This window comes from Ammospiza caudacuta, chromosome 26, assembly GCF_027887145.1.
Source record: "Ammospiza caudacuta isolate bAmmCau1 chromosome 26, bAmmCau1.pri, whole genome shotgun sequence".
Lineage (NCBI taxonomy): Eukaryota > Metazoa > Chordata > Aves > Passeriformes > Passerellidae > Ammospiza > Ammospiza caudacuta.
The window spans coordinates 3824955-3848675 of NC_080618.1; the positions used below are offsets into that span (position 1 = coordinate 3824955).

Genomic DNA, 23721 nt, shown 5'->3' on the forward strand with positions numbered 1-23721 from the left:
CAATTTTGTTTCTGAGGATGGTTTGATGAGGGTTTAAAATGCTTTAAAATGCAAGGAACAGCAACCACTGAGGATGGAGCAGATCAAACCAGACGTTTGGGGATGGAGCAGATCAAGACAGTTGTTGTTGAGGGATGGAACAAATCAAGACAGATATTTGGGGATGGAAGAGATAAATACAGATATTTAAGGATTGAGCAGATCCAGACAGATGTTTAGGGATGGAGCAAATCAATGCAGATGTTGTTTAGGGGTGGAGCAGACCCAGACAGATGTTTGGGGATGGCACAGATCAATAAGATGTTGTTGAGGGATGGAACAAACCAAGACAGATGTTTGGGGATGGAACAAATCAATACAGATGTTTAGGGATGGAGCAGATCAAACCAGATGTTTAAAAATGAAACCTGAAGCTGCCCAGATTTTCCTGCGGCACTCGAGGCTCTGCTGAGGTGAAACTCCTCCCCTCTGGAGTCTGGACTGACAATTCCCACCCGTCCTTCCCTGCCGAGATCCATGGGGATCCCTGGAATTTTCTCTCCATCCAGGAGCACTTCCCAGCCCCTGTTTGTCCCCTGGGTCCATGGGGATTTCTGGAACTTTCTCTCCATCCAGGAGCACCTCCCAGCTCCTGTTTGTCCCCTGGGTCCATGGGGATTTCTGGAATTTTCTCTCCATCCAGGAGCACCTCCCAGCCCCTGTTTGTCCCCACCTCATACCCATTCAAACATCTCCAGACTTTGTTCAGAGCCCTGTGCTGCTGGGCTTGGGATCAGGGCTGATGGCTGGGACCAGTCCTGGTACTGGATCCTGGATCCCTCTGGAGCTCCTGGATCTGAGATCCTGGATCCTTCTGGATCCCTCTGGAGCTTCTGGATCCCTCTGGATCTCCTGGATCAGGGATTCTGGATCGCTGGGGCTCCTGGAGCTCCTGGATCTGAGATCCTGGGTCCCTCTGGAGCTCCTGGATCCAGGGTTCTGGATCACTCTGGAGCTCCTGGATCGGGGATCCTGGATCCCTCTGGATCTCCTGGATTTGGGATCCTGGATCCCTCTGGAGCTCCTGGATCCCTCTGGATCTCCTGGATCCAGAATAGTGAATCCCCCTGGAGCTCCTGGATCTGGAGCTCCTGGATCCAGGATTCTGGATCACTCTGGAACTCCTGTATCTCTTGGGTCTGGGATCCTGGATCACTCTGGATCTCCTAGATTTGGGATCCTGGATCCCTCTGGAGCTCCTGGATTTGGGATTCTGGATCACTCTGGAGCTCCTGGATCCAGGATTCTGAATCACTCTGGAACTCCTGGATCTCCTGGATCTGGGATCCTGGATCACTCTGGATGTCCTGGATCTGGAATTCTGGATCACTCTGGATCTCCTGGGTCTGGGATCCTGGATCCCTCTGGAGCTCCTGGATTTGGGATCCTGGATCCCTCTGGAGCTCCTGGGTCTGGGATTCTGGATCACTCTAGAGTTCCTGGATCTCTCTGGATCTCCTGGATCTGGGATTCTGGATCCCTCTGGAACTCCTGGAGCTCCCTGATCCAGGATCCCTCTGATCCTGCCCTGCCAGCTCCATTCCCGTTGGACAATCCCCTCTCCTCGCTGCCAGAGGGAGCAGCAGCTGCATTTCCCTCCTCCCATCCCCTCCAGCCCTGCCCAGGCTGGGGCAGGACCTGATTTTATTCCTCTCTCTCAGCTTCACCTCCTGACCTACAAAAAAATTGGCTCCTGGAAACCCAATGTTTGTTTTCCAAGATGTTTTCCCCTCATTTTCCCGCCCCATCCTGATTTATGAGATCTGTTGGAAAACCTCCTCTGGCTTTTCCTGTTTCCCTCCAATCCTGGGCTCTAATCCCCGAGCTTCTGTTTCATTTCTCCCTTCCTTGGCAAAATCCTTTTCATTCCAGCAGGAATCTCCGGAGCCCCATCCCTGCTTAACCCACAGGGAAACTGAGGCACGGCCCTGGAAATGTCCTGGAATTCTGATCCATGTCCTCCTCAGCTTTAAAGGCTGTTCATGGATTTTGTAGCTTTATGTGAGGATGTGACTTTTCTGGGTTTTGTTTTTTTTTTTAGGGATAGACCAGATTTAGCTGAAATCTCGGAGAATTTTAATTCCTAGACATCTCCTTTGGAGCCAAATCCTCCCCCTTTCTCCTTCCCCTCTGGTGGCTGCCAGGAACCAGCGGAGCTCCGAAGGTCTGGGGAGGTTTCTCCCACTGAGCTCTGGCATTGCTTCACTTGGGAATGATGGAATCCTCATCCCCACGTGTCCTGCCTGACCACTCCACATGCCTGGGCGTCAGTGGGGAGCAGGAAAAGGACAGGATTTCACAGGATTCCACTCCTGGATGAAATTCCTCTCATGAGTCACGAGAAGTTGTCTGTTCCTACCGTAAATTGTGCTCGTGGAGCACTTGGATGCCAATAAATCCCCATCCAGACTTACAACCAAAACCTGGAGATGTTTTCCACTATTCCAAGGTCATCCAAGGCTTCTGCCAAGAGTCTGGTGATGTTTTGAGTTTCTACAGATGGAACCAGATGTGCAGGAACAGAAATAAATCTTTTATCCCACTGGGACCCCAGAGTTTGGGATAAATCCCTCACTGCTGGGCTCGAGATTTCCTCACCCTCCTGGTTTTCCACTGCTCCTGATGGGTTTGGGTTCTCCATGGGGAGACAAAAGGGTTTAGTTCTGTCCTGGCAGGATTTGGGTGAAGTTTTCCTGCTGGATTTCTGGAGGAAATCAGGAAAATCATTTGCTACACCTCCCAACACAGAAAATTTTACCTGGGGAAAATGGATTTTTGGGGTGAAATGATGTGCCAAGTTGATCTAAACTTATAAATGGGGGAGGTTCCAGTTTGTTTGTCCCACTCCACAAGAAATAATTGAGCTGACTTTGGTTTTTACAGGTGGTATTGGAGGTAATCCAAATTTCCAAGATAATAATGGAAATAATAATTAATAATAGAAATAATAATTATAATAGAAATAATAGAAACTATGTAAATAATAATATAATAAAACAATAATATAATCTAATATAATAATATATCATAATATATTATTATATATTTGTATATTATAAACAATACTATATACTATATACTATATGCTATATACTATACAGTATATACTATAGTATATATTATATATACACTATATAATATAGTATACATACTATATACTGTATAATATATAATGTATTATATATTATATATTATATATTATATATTATATATTATATATTATATATTATATATTATATATTATATATTATATATTTTATAATAATAAAATATAATAATGGATAAATAAAAATTATAAATAATAAGCAATAAAATAAATAATAATGCATAAAAATAAATTAATAATGATGAATGAATATAAATAATATAATTATATAAACCATATCAATTTTGTATCATTACAAACTTTAATTAAAACCGGATTTTCCTCCAGGACAGCCCTGCCTGCACTGCCTGGCTCTGCCTCTGAGGACTGTGAGCACTGGAAATGGGAAGATCCCGAGTTTTTCCCTCCAACCACCGCGTGCTGCTGCTGCTGCTGCTGGCAGGGCTGAGCTGTGGCCAGTACGAGCCCTGGCCGTACCTGCCCGGCTACCCCGAGCCACCCCCCCAGGTGTTCCAGCCGCCCCAGAGAGCCCCAAACGTGCCCAAAATCCAGCTGAGGTTGGCGGGGCAGAAGAGGAAGCACAACGAGGGCAGGGTGGAGGTGTTCTACAGCGGAGAGTGGGGCACCGTGTGCGACGACGACTTCTCCATCCACGCCGCCAACGTGGTGTGCCGGGAGCTGGGCTACGTGGAGGCCGTGTCCTGGCTGCCCAGCTCCAAGTACGGCAAAGGAGAAGGTGAGAACATCTTGGAGCATGTGGGGAATGTTTCCATCTTCCAATAATCCCAATTTCAGTCTCACTGATGGTTTTTGGGTGTTTCTCTCTCGTGCCGGGAGCTGGGCTACGTGGAGGCCGTGTCCTGGCTGCCCAGCTCCAAGTACGGCAAAGGAGAAGGTGAGAACATCTTGGAGCATGTGGGGAATGTTTCCAGCTCCCTGATTTTTGGTATTGATCATCAATGATCAGGCTCATTGATGGCTTTTCGTGTTGGTTTCTTGTGCTCTGCTCTGTGAGGTAAAAAAGGTGTTTAAGTGTTGGAAAGCATCCAAAGGATGGACACAGGGATAGGGAAGGGCCTGGAGCAGCTGAAGGACCTTGGATTGGGATCCCAGGGAATTGGGAGGGTCTTTCCATCTCCCAATAATCCCTGATTTCAGTCTCACTGATGGTTTTGTAGTGTTTCTCTCATGCTGGAGCTGGGCTATTTGGGGGCTGTGTCCTGGCTGCCCAGCTCCAAGTACGGCAAAGGAGAAGGTGAGGAGGTCTTGGAGCACTGTGAGGAATGTTACCATCTTCCAATAATCCCAATTTCAGTCTCACTGATGGTTTTTGGGTGTTTCTCTCTCATGCCGGGAGCTGGACTATGTGGAGGCCGTGTCCTGGCTGCCCAGCTCCAAGTACAGCAAAGGAGAAGGTGAGGAGATCTTGGAGCAATGTGGGAAATGTTTCCAGCTCCCAATAATTCCTAATTTCAGTTTAATTGGTTGTGTTGGAGTGTTTCTCTCTCGTGCTGGGAGCTGGGCTACGTGGAGGCCGTGTCCTGGCTGCCCAGCTCCAAGTACAGGAAAGGAGAAGGTGAGGAGATCTTGGAGCAATGTGGGAAATGTTTCCAGCTCCCAATAATTCCTAATTTCAGTTTAATTGGTGGTTTTGGGAGTTGGGCCGGGAGCTGGGCTACATGGAGGCCGTGTCCTGGCTGCCCAGCTCCAAGTATGGAATAGGAGAAGGTGAGGGGGTCTTGGAGCAGTGTGGGGAATGTTTCCAACTCTCAATAGTCCCTGATTTCAATTTAATTTATGGGGTTTGGGTGTTTCTCTCTTGTGCTGGCAGCCGGGCTACGTGGAGGCCGTGTCCTGGCTGCCCAGCTCCAAGTACAAGAAAGGAGAAGGTGATGAGGTCTTGGAGCAGGGAAAGGACCTTTCCATCTCCCAGTAATCCCTAATTTCAGTCTCATTGATGGTTTTGGGGTGTTTCTCTCTTGGAGGCTGTGTCCTGGCTGCCCAGCTCCAAGTACGGGAAAGGAGAAGGTGAGAACATCTTGGAAAAGGGAGAGGGTCTTTCCATCTCCCAGAAAGAAATCCCTGATTTCAGTCTCACTGATGGTTTTGGGGTGTTTCTCTCTCATGCTGGAGTTGGGCTATGTGGAGGCTGTGTCCTGGCTGCCCAGCTCCGAGTACAGGAAAGGAGAAGGTGAGGAGATCTTGGAGCAATGTGGGGAATGTTTCCATCTCCCAAGAACCTCTGATTTTTGTTATTGATCATCAATGATCAGTCTCATTGATGGTTTTGAGTGTTGGTTTCTCGCACTCTGCTCTGTGAGATAAAAAAGATGTTAAAGGGTTGAAAAGCATCCAAAGGATGGACACAGGGATGGAGAAGGGCTTGGAGCAGCTGAAGGACCTTGGATTGGGATCCCAGGGCTTTGGGAGGGCTTTGCCATCTCCCAATAATCCCTGATTTCAGTCTCACTGATGGTTTTTGGGGTGTTTCTCTCTCATGCCAGGAGCTGGGCTACGTGGAGGCCGTGTCCTGGCTGCCCAGCTCCAAGTACAGGAAAGGAGAAGGTGAGGAGGTCTTGGAAAAGGCAGAGGGTCTTTCCATCTCCCAGTAATCCCTAATTTCAGTTTAATTGATGGTTTTGAGGGTTGGTTTTTTGTACTGTGCTCTGCAAGGTAAAAAAATGTGTAAAGTGTTGGAAACATCCAAAGGATGGGCCCAGGGATGGAGAAGGGACTGAAGCAGCTGAAAGACCTTGGATTGGGATCCCAGGGCTTTGGGAGGGCTTTTCCATCTCCCAATAATCCCTGATTTCAGTCTCACTGATGGTTTTTGGGGTGTTTCTCTCATGATGGGAGCTGGGCTACGTGGAGGCCGTGTCCTGGCTGCCCAGCTCGGAGTATGGGAAAGGTGAAGGTGAGGAGATCTTGGAATAGGGAGAGGGTCTTTCCAGCTCCCAATAATCCCTGATTTCAGTCTCATTGATGGTTTTGAGTGTTGGTTTCTCATGCTCTGCTCTGTGAGGTAAAAAAGGTGTGAAAGTGTTGGAAAGCATCCAGAGGATGGACACAGGAATGGAGAAGGGCCTGGAGCAGCTGAAGGACCTTGGATTGGGATTTCAGAGGCTTCCCCGTTCCCCATAATCCCTAATTTCAGTTTAATTGGTGTTTTTCTATGTTCCTTTCTCAAGCTGTGCTCTGTGAGGTAAAAAATGTGTGAAATTATTGGAAAGCATCCAATGAATGGACACAGGGATGGGGAAGGGCTTGGAGCAGCTGAGGGACCTTGGATTGGGATCCCAGAGCACTGGGGGAGCCTCTCCAGCTCCCAAGAATCCCTAATTTCAGTCTTCCACATCCTTTCTCGCTCTCTGAACCTTGCACCTGGTGGAAATGTGGAAAATCCCACCCGAATCCCAAATATCTGCTGGGCAAACACTTGGAAAGGAGAATGTTTGTGTGTGACAGCTGGGAATTCCTGAAACCACCAAATTTGTGAGGGAAAACTCAGAAATAATCCAGGAATAACAACGGATCTGTGTAATAACGGGCACCCCATGGGATTACTCGGGATTTGTTGGGATTTGGGATTGAATCTTGTCCTGCTGAGGATTTTTCCTGCCCTCCCTGGAGCCTGGTGGATCCCACAGGGACGAAATTCCACTCAGGAGGCCGCAGGTGCTGTTTGGGTGGATTTGAGCAGTTTCTGAGTGCTCACACCTATAAATGTCCCATAAAAGAGCGAGTGGGGCCTGAGGGAAATTGCAACCCTGGAATGTTCTCCCAAAGTTGTGGATTTTGGCTCCGGAGGCAGATTGGGAGATTTCCAAGCGAGGAAGAGGCCGTGACATTGGAAAACAAACCAGGCTGGCCATGGGGTCACACAGGAGGGAGAATTCCCAGGGAAATCCCAAATCCAGGGTCTGGGGGCTCTTCCCATTCTGGTTTTGAGGGGGTTCATTTCTGTATTAATTTATTATTTTAATATTTTAAATAAATTTAAATGCATTAACATAATATGTTATCTATAACATAATGGAATTATAATTTTATTATTAATTTAATATAACATAATATTATTTTAATTATTTATTTAATTATAGTGTTAATTTAATATATTAATGTAATAATATATGTAATAAATATATTAATTTAATATTCCCATATGGATTGGAAAAGTCATTGGGTCAGAGATTTTCCCAACATGACAACTTTCCTTTGGTCTTAAAATTTAATTAAATTAATATTTTAAAAGTTAAAATTTAAAGTTAATTAATTCAGTTAAGGGGTAATGATTTTATTTTGGTATTTAATCAGGATTCTTATGGTGCAGCATTTTGCCAAGGTGGAGCACGTTGAAATGTACACACACAATAGATCATGGATAGAATTTTACAGACTTTGCAAATTAGGATATTTAACAAAAATGTCTTAATGAGAGACTAGAATGAATAGCCTGATATTTTTTAATTTCAATTTTTTAAATTTATTTTGTTTTTATTGTATTTTTTATTGTCTTGGATGGGCTTAATCTTAGTTTATAAGATGTATTTTAGAGAGACTTTAGTTTTTTAGGGTAGGGTTTTTCTGCCTCTAACTGTGAGGCTTTTGGGATGTTTGGGTTTTTGGTTTAACAGAATATCAGGATTATGTGGGGTTATCAGACTGAAGGAATTACAAGTGTGCATGCTAAGAGCACTGAGAATACATAAAAGGTGCATAAAAAAAAGGAAAAAAATCATCACGGCATCAAGCTCATCAATCCTTGAGGTGCTGCTTTATTCACTTTGATTTTTCACATCTTGATTTTTTCACACTTTGATTTTTCACACTGAGAATTTTCATCAGCATCCATGGAGCAGCACAGGCTGGAGGTGGATTTTTATTCCCATATGGATAAAGGACAGGAAAATCCAGAAAAAGTTTGGGCCAGAACTTTTCCCAATCCATCAATCCTTGAGGTGCCGCTTTACTTTCACACCACGATTTCACATCTCAATTTTCTCACCAAGAATGAGACCCAGCACTTCCCTGGCTTCCAGATTCAGGGAATCCAGCCCAGATTCCTCCTCTTGGAATCCCGGTTGTGGTTTTTTCCATTCCAGGGAAGATTTGGCTGGACAATGTGCTCTGCTTGAGGTGCCGCTTTATTCACCTTGATTGCCACACCTCAGTTTTTCCCACTGAGAATTTTCATCACTGATCCCCAGAGCAGCACAGGCTGGGGGTGGATTTTTATTCCCAAAGAGATAAAGGACAGGAAAATCCACGGGCCAGAGATTTTCCCAATCCATCAATCCTTGAGGTGCCGCTTTACTTTCTCACCAAGATTTCACATCTTGATTTTCTCACCAAGAATGAGACCCAGCACTTCCCTGGCTTCCAGATTCAGGGAATCCAGCCCAGATTCCTCCTGTTGGAATCTCAGCTGTGTTTTCCCCCTTTTCCAGGGAAAATCTGGCTGGACAACGTGCTTTACTTGAGGTGCTGCTTTATTCACCTTGATTTTCACATCAAGAACGAGACTCAGCACTTCCTTGACTTCCAAGCAAGATTCCCTGGAATCCAGATTCAGGAAACCCAGCCCAGATTCCTCCTCTTGGAATCCCAGTTGTGGTTTTTCCCATTCCAGGGAAGATCTGGCTGGACAACGTGCTCTGCTTGAGGTGCCGCTTTATTCACCTTGATTTTCACACCTTGATTTTTCCCACTGAGAATTTTCATCACTGATCCCCAGAGCAGCACAGGCTGGAGGTGGATTTTTATTCCCATATGGATAAAGGACGGGAAAATCCACGGGCCAGAGCTTTTCCCAATCCATCCATCCTTGAGGTGCTGCTTTACTTTCCCACCAAGATTTCACATCTTGATTTTCTCACCAAGAATGAGACCCAGCACTTCCCTGGCTTCCAGATTCAGGGAATCCAGCCCAGATTCCTCCTGTTGGAATCCCAGTTGTGGTTTTTCCCATTCCAGGGAAGATTTGGTTGGACAATGTGCTCTGCTTGAGGTGCTGCTTTATTCACCTTGATTTTTCACAATGAGAATTTTCATCAGCATCCATGGAACAGCACAGGCTGGAGGTGGATTTTTATTCCCAAATGGATAAAGGATGGGAAAATCCACGGGCCAGAGCTTTTCCCAATCCATCGATCCTTGAGGTGCCGCTTTACTTTCCCACCACGATTTCACATCTCGATTTTCTCACCAAGATGAGAACCAAGCACTTCCCTGGCTTCCAGATTCAGGGAATCCAGCCCAGATTCCTCCTTTTGGAATCTCAGCTGTGTTTTCTGCCTTTTCCAGGGAAAATCTGGCTGGACAACGTGCACTGCACGGGCAAGGAGAGCAGCCTGGCCGCCTGTGGCTCCAATGGGTGGGGCGTGAGCGACTGCAAACACACCGAGGACGTGGGCGTGGTGTGCAGCGAGAAGAGGATCCCTGGCTTCAAGTTTGACAACTCCCTGATTAACCAAATTGAGGTAATTGGGGTGAAAATGGTGATCCAAAGTGTCCCGAGGAGAGGGATGGTTGGAAGTGATGGAAATTGTTATTTATCGTGTGTTTATCCTGCATGTTTGTTCATATTATCCATTTATCTCATGTTTATCGCATATTTATTCATATTATCGATTTATCCCATATTTATTTCCAGTATTTATTCACCTTGATTTGCATACCAAGAATGAGACCCAGCATTTCCCTGACTTCCAGGGAAGATTCCCATATTTATTCACCTTACCAATTTATCCTACATTTATTCACATTATCAACTTATCCTGTGTTTATACCACATTATCAATTTATCCCATATTTATTCCCATTGTCAATTTATCTAATGTTTATCCCTCATTATCTGTTTATCCCATATTTATCCCACCTATTTATTCCCATTATCAATTTATCTCATATTAATTCCCATTATCAATTTGTCATGTTTTTTTATCCCACATTATCAGTTTATCCCATATTTATCCCACAAATTTATTCCCATTATCAATTCATCCCATATTAATTTCCATCATCAATTTGTCCCACATTTAGTCCCATTATCAATTTATCTCATGTTTATCCCTCATTATCAGTTTATCCTATATTTATCCCACATTATCAATTTATCCCTTATTTATCCCATCTATTTATTCACATTATCAACTTATCCCATATTTATTCCCATTATCAATTTACCTCATGTTTATCCTACCCATTTATTCACATTATCAATCTATCCCATATTAATTTCCATTATCAGTTTATCCCACATTTATTCCCATTATCAATTTATCTCATGTTTATCCCATATTCATTCACATGATCAATTTATCCCACATTTATTCCCATTATCAATTTATCTCATGTTTATCCCACATTATCAGTTTATCCTATATTTATCCCACATTATCAATTTATCCCTTATTTATTCCACCTATTTATTCACCTAATCAATTTATCCCATATTTTTCCCTCATTATCAATGCATCCCATATTTATCCCACTTATTTATTCCCATTATCAATTTATCCCATACTTATTCCACCTATTTATTCCCATTATCAATTTATCCCATATTTAGTGCACATTATCAATTTATCCCTCATTTATCTCACTTATTTATTCACCCTATCAATTTATCCCATATTTATTCCTCCTATTTATTCCCATTATCAATTTATCCCATATTTATTGCAAATTATCAATTTATCCCTCATTTATCTCACCTATTTATTCACCCTATCAATTTATCCCATATTTATTCCTCCTATTTATTCCCATTATCAATTTATCCCATATTTATTCCCATTCTCAATTTATCTCATGTTTATCCCATAATTATTCACACGATCAATTTATCCCATATTGATCCCATCTCTGGGCTGGGCTGGAGAGACAAAATTCAGGTTTCAATTTCAGAAATTCAGATAAACAACAAGAATTCGAAACTTTTTACCATAAATCATTCAGGCTCCTCAATCATTTTTTTCAAACCTGAAACCTGTTCTGTTAATATTTCAAAGACTGAATTTAAAGAGAGAAAATCTGTGTTGTGCTCACAGAACTTCCTGATGTTTTTAGTTCTAATGGACAAAAATCCTGAATTTTCTCTCTTCTTTTACCACTGGGACCAGTTTGGAGCTCTCTGGGCTAATGGGGGCAGTGGGAAGGGTTGGATTTGGGGTGGAATAATTCCTGCAGCCACGCTGGATTTAAAGGGAAGATAGAAAGATATTTTTGTGTTGTTTGGATGAGCAATGATGGAGAAGCCATGATAAAAATATGGGAATATTTGTGGGAATGTGGGATTAGGGCTAGAAGTGGGGGAGTCGTGGGGAAGGTTCTGGGCTCTCACTGGGAGGCTGAGGGGGAGATTTGGGGAAATGACAGAAATCCCATGGGATTTCTGCAGGATACAGAAATGCAGGAATGCTGGGCTGGAAGGGAGCTGGGATGGGGGGGAAAGGGATTTTTCAGAGGGAGAAAAAAGGATTTTGTTTTTCCTTTATCTCCTCAGCTTGGGGAGTCTGTGGTGCCTCAGGCACCTCTATTTTCTTGGATTTTTCGCTGTCTCAATTTCCTGGCTGCCCTTGGCCAAAATTTATGGAAAGACCCCCCCTGAAAGGGTTTCCAGAGCTGCTTTTGAGCATCCAGGGAAAATCCAGGATGTGCTGCACATCCCAGTGTGGATGAACTCTGGAGTTTGTCTGTGAGCTGAAGGGGGAGGAAAGGGGAGGAAAGGGAAGGGAAGGGAAGGGAAGGAAGGGAAGGGAAGGGAAGGGAAGGGAAGGAAGGGAAGGAGGAAGGGAAGGGAAGGGAAGGGAAGGGAAGGGAAGGGAAGGGAAGGGAAGGGAAGGGAAGGGAAGGGAAGGGAAGGGAAGGGAAGGAAGGGAAGGGAAGGGAAGGGAAGGGAAGGGAAGGGAAGGGAAGGGAAGGGAAGGGAAGGGAAGGAAGGGAAGGGAAGGGAAGGAAGGGAAGGGAAGGGAAGGGAAGGGAAGGGAAGGGAAGGGAAGGGAAGGGAAGGGAAGGGAAGGAAGGGAAGGAAGGAAAGGAAAGGAAAGGAAAGGAAAGGAAAGGAAAGGAAGGAAAGGAAAGGAAAGGAAAGGAAAGGAAAGGAAAGGAAAGGAAAGGAAAGGAAAGGAAAGGAAAGGAAAGGAAAGGAAAGGAAAGGAAAGGAGGAAGGAAAGGAGGAAGGAAAGGAAAGGGGAAGGGAAGGGAAGGGAAGGGAAGGGAAGGGAAGGGAAGGGAAGGAAGGGAAGGGAAGGGAAGGAAGGGAAGGGAAGGGAAGGGAAGGGAAGGGAAGGGAAGGGAAGGGAAGGGCTGCAGCTCCAGGATCTGAGCGATTCAATTCCTTTCCTCTCCCTGACCTCGCCTCCCCTGCCTCGGGAGGGATCATCCCCAGCTGCTCCATCAATGGCTCCCTTGTGTCCCAGCGAATGAGGTGGGAGCATGGAACACCAGGGGTGGCTTTGGCTCCTCTGAAGCCACAGAGAGACCTCAAAACACCTGGAAGAAAATCTGCTTTAGTCTAGACAGAGGTCACCTCACCCCGAGCTGCTCCAGGCATTAATCACGGCAGCTTTGGAGGGCTCTGCCTTTCCATGAGCTCAGCACGGGGCTGGGGAGTGGAGCTCCTCAGATAATTGGGAATGAGCTCGGCTGCTGCTCTGGGGGTGCTGAAACTTCAGATGAATCATGAGACTGAAGTGATTCCTGCAGCAGAAGCCTCCAGATCAGCAGGAGGAGGGGATGGAAAAGTGGATTTATTTTTAAGGGGCTGTGCTGAGTAGGGTGGAAGTGCTGCATTTCCTGGGCAGTGGCTGCTGCACCCCCTGCTCGTCCCCTGCCTGCCTCACTCTGACAGAAGCAGGTTAAAATTAGAAATCAGGGAGAAAACCTTCCCTGAGAGGCCAGGGAGGGGCTGGAATGGAATTCCAGAGAAGCTGTGGCTGCCTCTGAACCCTTGGAAGTGCCCAAAACCAGGCTGGAGCAACCTGGGAATTGTCCCTGCCCATGGCAGGGGTGGCACTGGGTGACTTTGAGCTCCTTTCCCACCCAAAGCATTCCAGGATTCTGTCTCTCCCTAAATGATTTTGAGCTCCTTTCCCACCCAAATCGTTCCCAATTCTGTTTCTCCCTGAATGATTCTGAGCTCCTTTCCTACTAAATCATTCCACAATTCTGTTTTTCCCTGAATGGTTTTGAGCTCCTTTCCCACCCAAATCATTCCAGGATTCTTTATCTCACTCAATGATTTTGAGCTCCTTTCCTACCAAACAATTCCAGGCTTCTGTTTCTCCCAGAATGATTTTCAGCTCCTTTCCCACCCAAACCCTTCCATGATTCTGTTTCTCCCTAAATTATTTTTGAGCTCCTTTCCTACCAAACCATTCCAGGATTCTGTTTCACCCTGAGTGATTTTGAGCTGCTTTCCTACCCAAATCATTCCAGGATTCTGTTTCTCCCTGAATAATTTCTGAGCTCCTTTCCTACCTAGACCATTCCAGGATTCTTTATCTTCCTAAATGATTTCAAGCTCCTTTCCCACCCAAACCATTCCAGGATTCTGTTTTTCCCTCAATGATTTTGAGCTCCTTTCCCACCAAAACCATTCTAGGACTCTGTTTCTCCCTAAATGATTTTGAGCTCTTTTCCTATGAAATCATTCCAGGATTCTGTCTCTCCCTGAATGATTTTCAGCTCCTTTCCTACCCAAACCATTCCAGGATTCTTTATCTCCCTGAATTATTTTAAGCTCCTTTTCCACCCAAATCATTCCACAATTCTGTTTTTCCCTAAATGATTCTGAGCTCCTTTCCTACCAAACCATTCCAGGATTCTGTTTCTCCCTGAATTTCACTGACCTTCCCACAGCACCACTGCTTCCATTCTGCAAAACCCAGCTGGTTTTTCCTCTCTCCCTATAAAATAAAATCCCTGGAGCTGCAGGGCTCCTTCTCTGCTGCTTTCCCTGAGCAGTTTCAGGGCTGGAGGTGAGGAGCTGGGATGTTTGGGATGCCATCGTGGCAGCTCCTTGCACTCACAACTGGCTGTCAAATGTTCCAGCTCCTTCCCCCTCTGAGTTTTGCCACTCTTATCGTTGCTTTATCTCCCCAGCAGCCAGTGGGGCACAGCTGGGGCTAAAAACAAGAAACAGGGTGACCCAGGGGGTCACAAACCTGAATTGGGGGGTTCAAAGCCTCCTGTGAAGGTGAGTTTGGAAGTTTTTGCCCTTCCCAATGCTGGGAATCGTGCAGGTCATTCCTCACATTCACCAGGGGAAACATCATCGCTTGTGAGCTCCTGGTTCCTGCTGCAGCCCAGAGCTTGTCCCAGTGATGTTTTCCCTTTGGAATGAGGGGTGAGGGGGCTGGAATTTCCTCTGAGCTCTGCTGTGGTCAGGAGTCTCCATCGGCTTTTGAGCTGACAGAGCAGAACCAGCGCAATCCCACCGGGGTTCCTGGGGGAACAGATCTGTCCGTTTGTCCTTCAGCTGCTGCTCAAGCCAGGCTGTGCTAAAACAGGCCTGGCTGGAGGTGCTAAACCGAGCCTGGGTGCTGGATCCTGCATTCCCACCCTGGCTGCGATTCCCAAATGGATCTGACTGTGCCCAGCCCGTGGATTAACAGGAGTGAGGGCGGATTTTGGTGCCCGTGATCCAAGGAACAGCTGGAGCTGGGCCAGGGGAGTTCAGTTGGATATTGGGAAAAGCTTCTTCACCTTGAGGGCACTTCCAGGGATCCAGGGGCAGCCACAGCTCCTCTGGGAATCCCATCCCAGCCCTCCCCTCCCTCAGAGCAGGAATTTCCCTCCCAATGCTGCACCTAAATCTCCCCTTTTCCAGTGGGAGCCATTCCCTGTGTCCTGTCCCAAATCCCTCTCCATGTTTCAGACACTGCAAGGCCACAGTGAGCTCACCCCAAAACTTCTGAACAATCCCAATTTTCCTCATTATTTAAAAAGTGTTAAAGCACCTTTGGTGCAGATTCCCTGGGGCTGGGAAGTGCTGGGAACATGGAAAACCAGGGAGGGGAATCCACCACAGTGACAGGGCCCTGCTTGGGGACGTTTTGCCCAAATCTGGCCTGGTGGCCCAGCTCTGCCCCACAGGGAGCCCCCACTCCCTCAGAGCAGCTCGATAACCCCTGAGCTGAGCTCGTTTTCATTGGACACCAGCTCAGCTCCACTTCCCAGTTTGGAAAAGCTGCGGATAAGTGGGAGAGGATGAGATTTTCCATGGCCATAAATCACCCAGCCATTCCATATGGATGTGCTCAGACAGATCCCTTCCCATCACAGCTCGTGTTTGTGGGGTTATGTCACACTCCTTCCCATCCCTGAGCCCTTCCATCCTCTTCCTGCTGGGAAGGGGCAGTGCTTGACCTCTGAAAGCTGGGAACATTTATTGCCAAGACACAACAAGGTCAGGAACACAGAATTAATTAAATTAAATCTGTGCAAAAGAGCTCCAAGCTCATTAAGCCCAACCTCTGAACAATCAGCACCTTCTCACCCAGGCCACCCCACTCTGTCCTTAGGAGAAGTTCAATATTTGAACAGAAAAATCATCTTTAAAGGCATTTTCAACCCAAACCCTGAAGTGTTTTGGGGGAGCGTGAATGGAGGGAGAGTGGTGATAAGGAGGAGGGAGACAGGCAGGAAGAGGTTAATGATTCTGGCAATGCCAGAATTCCATCCCTCCCTTGTTAAAATTCCTTTTTTTGCTGTTTTCCACTTCCAGTGCAGATTTTAGAGGATTTTTTGGGGGCTGATGGAGCTGCTGAAATCCAAATTCCCTGTGTGCTCCCCGAGCTGGGAACGCCATCCCTGCTCTCCCAACAGTGCCTGCAGTCACTCTGTGTTATCCCAACCCATTCCAGACCCACCTGCAGCTGCTTTCCTGCCCTTTCCAGCCATTTCAAGGCCACAGTGGCTGATTCCTACCTTAATATATTCCTTAAATCAATGCACCAGAGGGATTTTATTGAATGCCCGCCCCAAAACATCCTGAACAAAATATTTGCTGTCCACCTCCTTCCTCTGCGTGCGCCCACACAGCCTTCAAACAGGCCAGGCTCTAAATATATCGAATTTCTGCAGCTCCCAAATAGCTCTGGTACCTGAGGCCAGCCCAGGGCTTTGGCCAGACGGTGGCCAGACAGGTCTGGCTGCTATTTTTGGCTTTCATTTCCCCTCTGGGTACTTGTGAGGCAGAAAAATCTCCCTTCAAAGCCCGGTGCCTCAAAGGCTTTGGTTGTGCTGGGTTAAAAGGGGGCTCAGCCGTGGCTGGAAGTGCCCAGGGCTTGGCTGGATGGGGTTTGGAGCAGCCTGGAGTGGTGGGAGGTGTCCCAGGGTGGGATGAGATGGGGTTGGGGTTCCTTCCAACATGAACCATCCCATGATTCTGGTTAATTCCATTAATTATTGGAATTAATGTGTTTAATATTAAGGATTTAATGAGGATTTTTAAGGGGGGGTTTGCAGTCAAACCAGGCTCTGCGTGAGGCCAAACTGAGCTGGGGTTGCAGGAAGGAAGGGGGACAAGTTTGTGCCTTGTAAATCTCCCCTTTCAGGATATCTCTGGTTGGAAGGAACCCCTAAGGATCATCGAGTCCAACTCCCTGCTCCTTGCAGTGCTCAACAATGACACCTCAGAATATTTAATTAAAGAAAATGCTGTACAGGACCTGGAAAAAAAAATCTACATATTTTCCTTCTCCAAACACTAAAATAGGTGCAAGAGTTTCAATTCTCTTTTTCACTCAGCACTACTGAGATTGAAGCACCTGAAGCTCTGTCCTCAGAGGAAAATTATTCTACAACAAAAAAGGGAATGGCAATCTCTGCCATTTACATTTTTAGATTATTACAACCTTTTTGTTGTAATTTTCCAGCTTTTTGCCATGAAAATCCGTGGAATCTCTGTCCCCACTGTGGGGATTTGTCACACAGGTCACCCCCAGCCCATCTGTGCCTGCTGCAGCCCTCAGTGTTTAATTAGAAAAGTTTTATTTGCTTGTTTGTTGTGACAACAGGGTTTGAGTTTCCCCTTGCTGTAAATGTTTAATCCTCCAAACCAAAGCCCAAGTGCAGCAAAATTATGCTGCTTTGTGTGTCTGGGAGGGTCTCCAGCATCTCTTCACCTCAGGAAAATGTTAATTAACCTGATTTTGGGGTGATCCACCACGTTTTAGTACTGTGTGAGTGTGATCATTTGCCTCAGTGGCTCTTTTGTGGCAGGTCAGGGTGCTGGAATCAGGGACTCATGGAAGGATTTGTGTTGGAAAGGCCTTTAAAGATCATTTTTCTGTTCAAATATTGAACTTCTTCTAAGGACAGAGTGGGGTGGCCTGGGTGAGAAGGTGCTGATTGTTCAGAGGTTGGGCTTAATGAGCTTGGAGCTCTTTTGCACAGATTTAATTTAATTAATTCTGTGTTCCTGACCTTGTTGTGCCTTGGCAATAAATGTTCCCAGCTTTCAGTGCCTGATCCAAACACTTGGAGGCAGCTCAGCAGGAAGGACACAGGGGATGACAAAGGGAATGACAAAGCTTGGCCCACCAGGAGCCCCCAGCCCTGGGGCTGCCAGGACAAAGCCGTGTCCTCCCTAAGCTGGGCCTGGCCTGAGCTCAGCCTGCCCTGAGCTGAGCCTGTCCTGAGCTGGGCCTGTCCTAAACTGGGTCTGCCCTAAACTGGGCCTGTCCTAAACTGAGCCTGCCCTGAGCTGGGCCTGCCCTGAGCTGAGCCTGTCCTAAACTGGGCCTGCCCTAAACTGGGCCTGTCCTAAACTGGGTCTGTCCTAAACTGGGCCTGCCCTGAGCTGCGCCTGCCCTAAATTGGGCCTGCCCTAAACTGAGCCTGTCCTAAACTGAGCCTGTCCTGAGCTGGGCCTGCCCTAAACTGAGCCTGTCCTAAGCTGGGCCTGCCCTAAACTGGGCCTGCCCTAAACTGGGCCTCTCCTGAGCTGGGCATGCCCTGAGTTGAGCCTGCCCTAAGCTGGGCCTGCCCTAAACTGAGCCTGCCCTAAACTGAGCCAGCCCTAAACTGGGCCAGTCCTAAACTGGGCCTGTTGTGAGCTGGGCCTGCCCTAAACTGGGCCTGCCTAAACTGGGCCTGCCTAAACTGGGCCTGCCTAAACTGGGCCTGCCTAAACTGGGCCTGCCTAAACTGGGCCTGCCCTAAGCTGGGCCTGCCCTGAGCTGGGCCTGCCCTAAACTGGGCCTGCCCTAAACTGGGCCTTCCCTGAGCTAAGCCTGCCCTAAACTGGGCCTGCCCTAAACTGAGCCTGTCCTAAACTGAGCCTGCCCTAAACTGAGCCTGCCCTAAACTGGGCCTGTCCTTAGCTGGGCCTGCCCTAAACTGGGCCTGCCCTAAGCTGGGCCTGCCCTAAACTGAGCCTGTCCTAAACTGGGCCTACCCTAAACTGAGCCTGTCCTAAACTGGTCCTGCCCTAAGCTGGGCCTACCCTAAGCTGAGCCTGCCTGTGCCAAAGCCTCTCCAGGCCCCCCTGCTCTGCCCTGTCCCCTCCCTGGTGTCCCCAGCCATTCCCAGGGCTGTCCCCTCTCTCTGCCCAGGCTCCACGGAGCCTTTCCCAGCCCAGCCAGGCTTTTGGCAGCCCAAATCTGGGCTGGGTTTGCTCCTGGCCCCTAAGCCTGGCTCAGACTCTGCTCCCTCACCCTTTTGTGCAGCCCCAGCCCAGCTCTGTCCCCAGGCACTGCTGTCCCCCAGCTTTGTCCCATCCTGCCGTGTTTATTTAACAGCCAGGACCTTGGGGTGACTCAGAGGCTCAGCTCCAGATGTTGAAACCCAAACAGATCCCACCCGTTTCAATGCATGTGAAGGAAAAACTCTTTTTCCTCTGGTGGCTGAGGTTTTAGTGGAAGTGAAGGTTTTTATGGTGGACAAAGTCCCTGTGGGAAGATTTTTGTGTTGTGTTGTGGATTGGAGGAAAAAAACCAATTTCTTGTTGAAGTTTCAGCCTTAATTTCTGATTGGAAGCTGAGAAATCCTGGAGCTCAGCTAGGAGTGAAAAAGGATTTCACTATTATTATATTATTAAAACCGATTTATATAAATTTTATTTAAGAGGCAGTGGAATAGGTTAGGCTCAGGGAAGGAAAGAGGAGTTTGAGGGGATCATGGAGCTCTTAAAGCAGGAGAGGAATGAAAATGGAAATGAAAAAGTCCAAGGGCAGAGCAGAGAGAAATCCAAACTCCAGAGTGATTCAGCACCAGGGCAGTGTCTGAGCCTGGGATTTCGAGGAACAGGATCCTCTCCTTGGACTGATTCCTGAGCATCCTCAGGGCCCTTCAAAAGGAAAGGGAACAGCTGGGTTTGGGCACAGAGAGGACCCCAAAAAACCCATCCTGGGCATCACCCACAGCACAAAGCCCGTGGCACATGGCACAGGGAACGTTCCCAAAGCTGGGTGGGATTTTGCCGCGGATCCGGAGCCGTGGGGAAGCGCTTGGTTCAGAGGGTGGAAACAAAAGCAGTCGAGGCTCATGTGAAAAGTTTTCCGAGCCAGGAATCCTTTTGTGAGGGTTCAAAACAAACCCTTTTCCCTGGGCTGGCCCCGGCTGTGTGTCCCTGGTTTCGTAACAGAGCTGCAGCCTCTGCCAGGGCTTTTGTGTCCCACTGGGGAGGAGCAGCTCTGGGGCCCTGGACGTGGCTCCTGGCAAGGAAGGGATGAACAGAGAGAAACACGGCCCTGCATGGAAGAGTTTCACACGTTTTCCCCTCATTTTTCACTCATTTGTGTTGTAGGATGCTGGAAGTCCCAGCTGAGATCGTAGAATCCTGCAATGGTTTGATTGGGAAGGGAGCTTAAATCCCATCCCCAGGGACACCTCAGATTGTCCCAGGTGCTCCAACCTCTCCTTGGGCACTCCCAGGGATCCAGGGGCAGCCACAGCTGCTCTGAGAATTCCATCCCAGCCCTGGGAATCCCATCCCAGCCCTGGGAATTCCATCCCAGCCCTGGGAATCCCATCCCAGCCCTGGGAATCCCATCCCAGCCCTGGGAATTCCATCCCAGCCTTGGGAATTCCATCCCAGCCCTGGGAATTCCATCCCAGCCCTTTCCTCCCATCCTATGCCTGCCCTCTTCCTATTCCAAACCATTTCCCCCATCCTGTCCTTCTCCCCCTTTCCCAAATCCCTCTCCATCACATCTCTGCCACCCTCCATGGTTTAGGGTTCAGCTTTCTCTCGATCCCAGAGTTTTCCTCATGGTGGGACCGCTCTCCACGTGTCCCTGGAGCACAGAGAAGGGGATTTTAGGAATCTGCTTTATCCATTAGGTGTTGTTTGCTCCCAGTTTTTCTCTGGGATCTGTTTTCCCCATCAGCCCAGCTGCTGTTGGAGGATAAACCATTTCTGCCTGCATTTGCATTATTGAACAGCCCTGCTGTAACAAAACCTCTGCAGCCAAAGGAAACCATTCCAACCCCAAAGAATTATTGGGAAAAAAGCTCCCAAAGGAAACCATTCCAACCCCAAAGAATTATTGGGAAAAAAGCTCCCAAAGGAAACCATTCCAACCCCAAAGAATTATTGGGAAATAAAGCTCCCAAAGGAAACCATTCCAACCCCAAAGAATTATTGGGAAAAAAGCTCCCAAAGGAAACCATTCCAACCCCAAAGAATTATTGGGAAAAAAGCTCCCAAAGGAAACCATTCCAACCCCAAAGAATTATTGGGAAATAAAGCTCCCAAAGGAAACCATTCCAACCCCAAAGAATTATTGGGAAAAAAAGCTCCCAAAGGAAACCATTCCAACCCCAAAGAATTATTGGGAAAAAGCTCCTGGCAGCCCTGTCTCATGGAGAACCCTCAGTGTGTTTATTCTGATCCTTTGTTCTTGAATTTTCCAATACAAAGCTGAGCTCTGCAGTGGCTTGAATTCCTCTCTGAGGTTTTGCTCTTTGTTCAGAGCCGAGCAAACCCTTGAGTTGCTCCATCAAAAATTCCCTGCTCTAAACCAGCTCTGGAAGGGAAAAGAGGACAGGATTTGGGTTGGTTTTGCTCCCAGGCAAAATTTCCTGAGCTCCAGAGCTCGAAACCAGCTCTGGGAGGGAAAAGGAGATGGGATTAGGGTTAGTTTTGTTCTCAGACAAAATTTCCTGAGTTTCAGAACTCTGGAAGGGAAAAGGGGATGGGATTGGGGTTGGTTTTGCTCCCATAAAAAATTCCAGAATTCCCTGCTCTAAACCAGGTCCGGAAGGGAAAAGGGGATGGGACTGGGGTTGGTTTTGCTCCCAGAAAAAAATTCCTGAGCTCCAGAGCTCTAAACCAGCCCTGGAAGGGAAAAGGAAATGGGACTGGGGTTGGTTTTCTCCCAGACAAAATTCCAAAATTCCCTGCTCTAAACCAGCTCTGGGAAGAAAAAGGGGATGGGATTGGGGTTGGTTTTGCTCCCAGACAAAATTTCCTGAGCTCCAGAGCTCTAAACCAGCTCTGGAAGGGAAAAGGGGCTGGTTGGTTTTGCTCCCATACAAAATTCCAAAATTCCCTGCTCTAAACCAGCTCTGGAAGGGAAAAGGGGATGGGAGTGGGGTTGGTTTTGCTCTCAGACAGACCCTAAAAATGTCACTGTGGCCTGTTGGAGCTATCAGGAGATGAATTTCCTCCAGGAATGAAATGTTGCCTCATTTTTTGCTGCTTTGCTCATTTTTTTTTTTTGTCCTCCTTGGCAAACGCAGGCCAGAAAAAAAAAAAAAAAAACTATGACAAAAGGGTTGGATGCACTAAACACAATCCCAGGTTGGAGCAGGATTTTTTTTCGTGTCTGAGTCAGCATCTCTGGGGGAGAGGGATGAGATGGGAGAGCTTTGTCCAGAGCCTGAGGTGGCACACTGGACCTGGGAGTGTTTTCCCAAATCCAAGAGCAAGAAATTCCATTTATACCTTATTTTTCACTGCTATAAAAAAAAAACAACAAGGGGCCAGCCCAGTCAGGAGGAAAGAAATGTCCAAATGCCCAGCCTGGAAGGGGGAAACCCAGGACTTTGAAATCCTGGAGGGGGAAATCCTGAGATCTTGAGTGCTGGAGTGAGAAATACAGGGATTTTAAATTCTAGAATGGGAAATATGGGGATTTTGAGTGCTGGAATGGGAAATACAGGGATTTTGAGTGCTGGAATGGGGGATACTCAAGTGCTTGAGTGGGAAATACAGGGATCTTGAGTCCTGGAATGGGTAATACAGGGATCTTGAGTCCTGGAATGGGTAATACAGGGATCTTGAGTCCTGGAATGGGAAATACAGGGATCTTGAGTTCTGGAGTCATGGATAGCCTACTCCTGCTGTGCTCAGAGCTCTTCTGGAAACAGCTGGAACAACTTCTTTTGATTTGTTAAGCTGCAGAAATAATTGCAAAAATAACAGGCAAATCCCAAAGTAACTGCCAGCATTCCCAAGCTTCCCATTTTTAAAAGCTTTTGGGGTTTTTTGCCTCATTGTGACTTTTCTCCTTCTCAGCCTCACTGGGCTCTTTTCATTCTCTGCCTGATGCTCTGACACCATAAATCCCAGCAAGGCCTTCCCAGATCCATCCAGGGTTTTGGAATATTAAAATCCACCCTCTGGCTTGGAGAATCCATGAGGTGGAGGCGCCTGGAAGGTGCAGGAATGCAGCAGGGAGGGATTGTTCCTTGTCACCCTGCTCAGTGCTCTCCCCTCAGCCTCTGGCATCCAGGGACAGGCTGGGTGTGTTGGGATTCGGGAACAGAGCTCCAGCCTGGCTGGAGGAGTGGGAAGGAAAAGGAAATCCCAAAACCCAAATATTCTCGATGAGAACGTGGCTGCTTTAGGGGTTCTGTTGTTCCCTGCTGCAGGGGAATCCTCAGGAGGAGGCTGGAGCTGAATCCTCAGGATCCTGGATAGGATTCCCTGGTTTTTTGGCCTTTGAAGAAGCACTTTGCTCTCTCTAAACCCAATTCCTGCACAGGAGGAGGTTTGAGCTGAATCCTCAGGATCCTGGATAGGATTCCCTGGTTTTTTGGCCTTTGAAGAAGCACTTTGCTCTCTCTAAACCCAATTCCTGCACAGGAGGAGGTTTGAGCTGAATCCTCAGGATCCTGGATAGGATTCCCTGGTTTTTTGGCCTTTGAAGAAGCACTTTGCTCTCTCTGAACCTGATTCCTGCACAGGAGGAGGTTTGAGCTGAATCCTCAGGATCCTGGATAGGATTCCCTGGTTTTTTGGCCTTTGAAGAAGCACTTTGCTCTCTCTGAACCTGATTCCTGCACAGAAGGAGGTTTGAGCTGAATCCTCAGGATCCTGGATATGATTCCCTGGTTTTTTGGCCTTTGAAGAAGCACTTTGCTCTCTCTGAACCTGATTCCTGCACAGGAGGAGTTTGGGAATTGCTGCTCCCTCCCAGGAGTCCTTAAGGCTTGAAAAGGCCTCCAAGATCAAGTCCTTCGACTCCTGTGTTGGCCTTGGGGGTTTTCCAGGTTTCCCACCTGGATGACATTCCCTGGGATGGCCCAGCAGCCAGAACAGGGATGTTCAATGATGAGGAAGAGGTGGAACATGGGAACGCTGATCCTGGGAAGCACCAGGCAGATGTTCAACATCTGGA

At 47.3% G+C, this 23721-nt stretch overlaps 1 protein-coding gene across 1 annotated transcript in view; it reads left to right on the plus strand.

Moving 5' to 3' along the window:
* Positions 1-3526: 3526 nt before the first annotated feature.
* LOXL2 (lysyl oxidase like 2) overlaps positions 3527-23721 on the plus strand; it is a 57773-nt gene continuing 37578 nt past the window's right edge. The window contains exons 1-2 of the mRNA XM_058820219.1: positions 3527-3881; positions 9449-9624. Coding sequence (XP_058676202.1) covers positions 3527-3881; positions 9449-9624 — 531 coding nt within the window. The remainder of the gene's footprint in view (positions 3882-9448; positions 9625-23721) is intronic.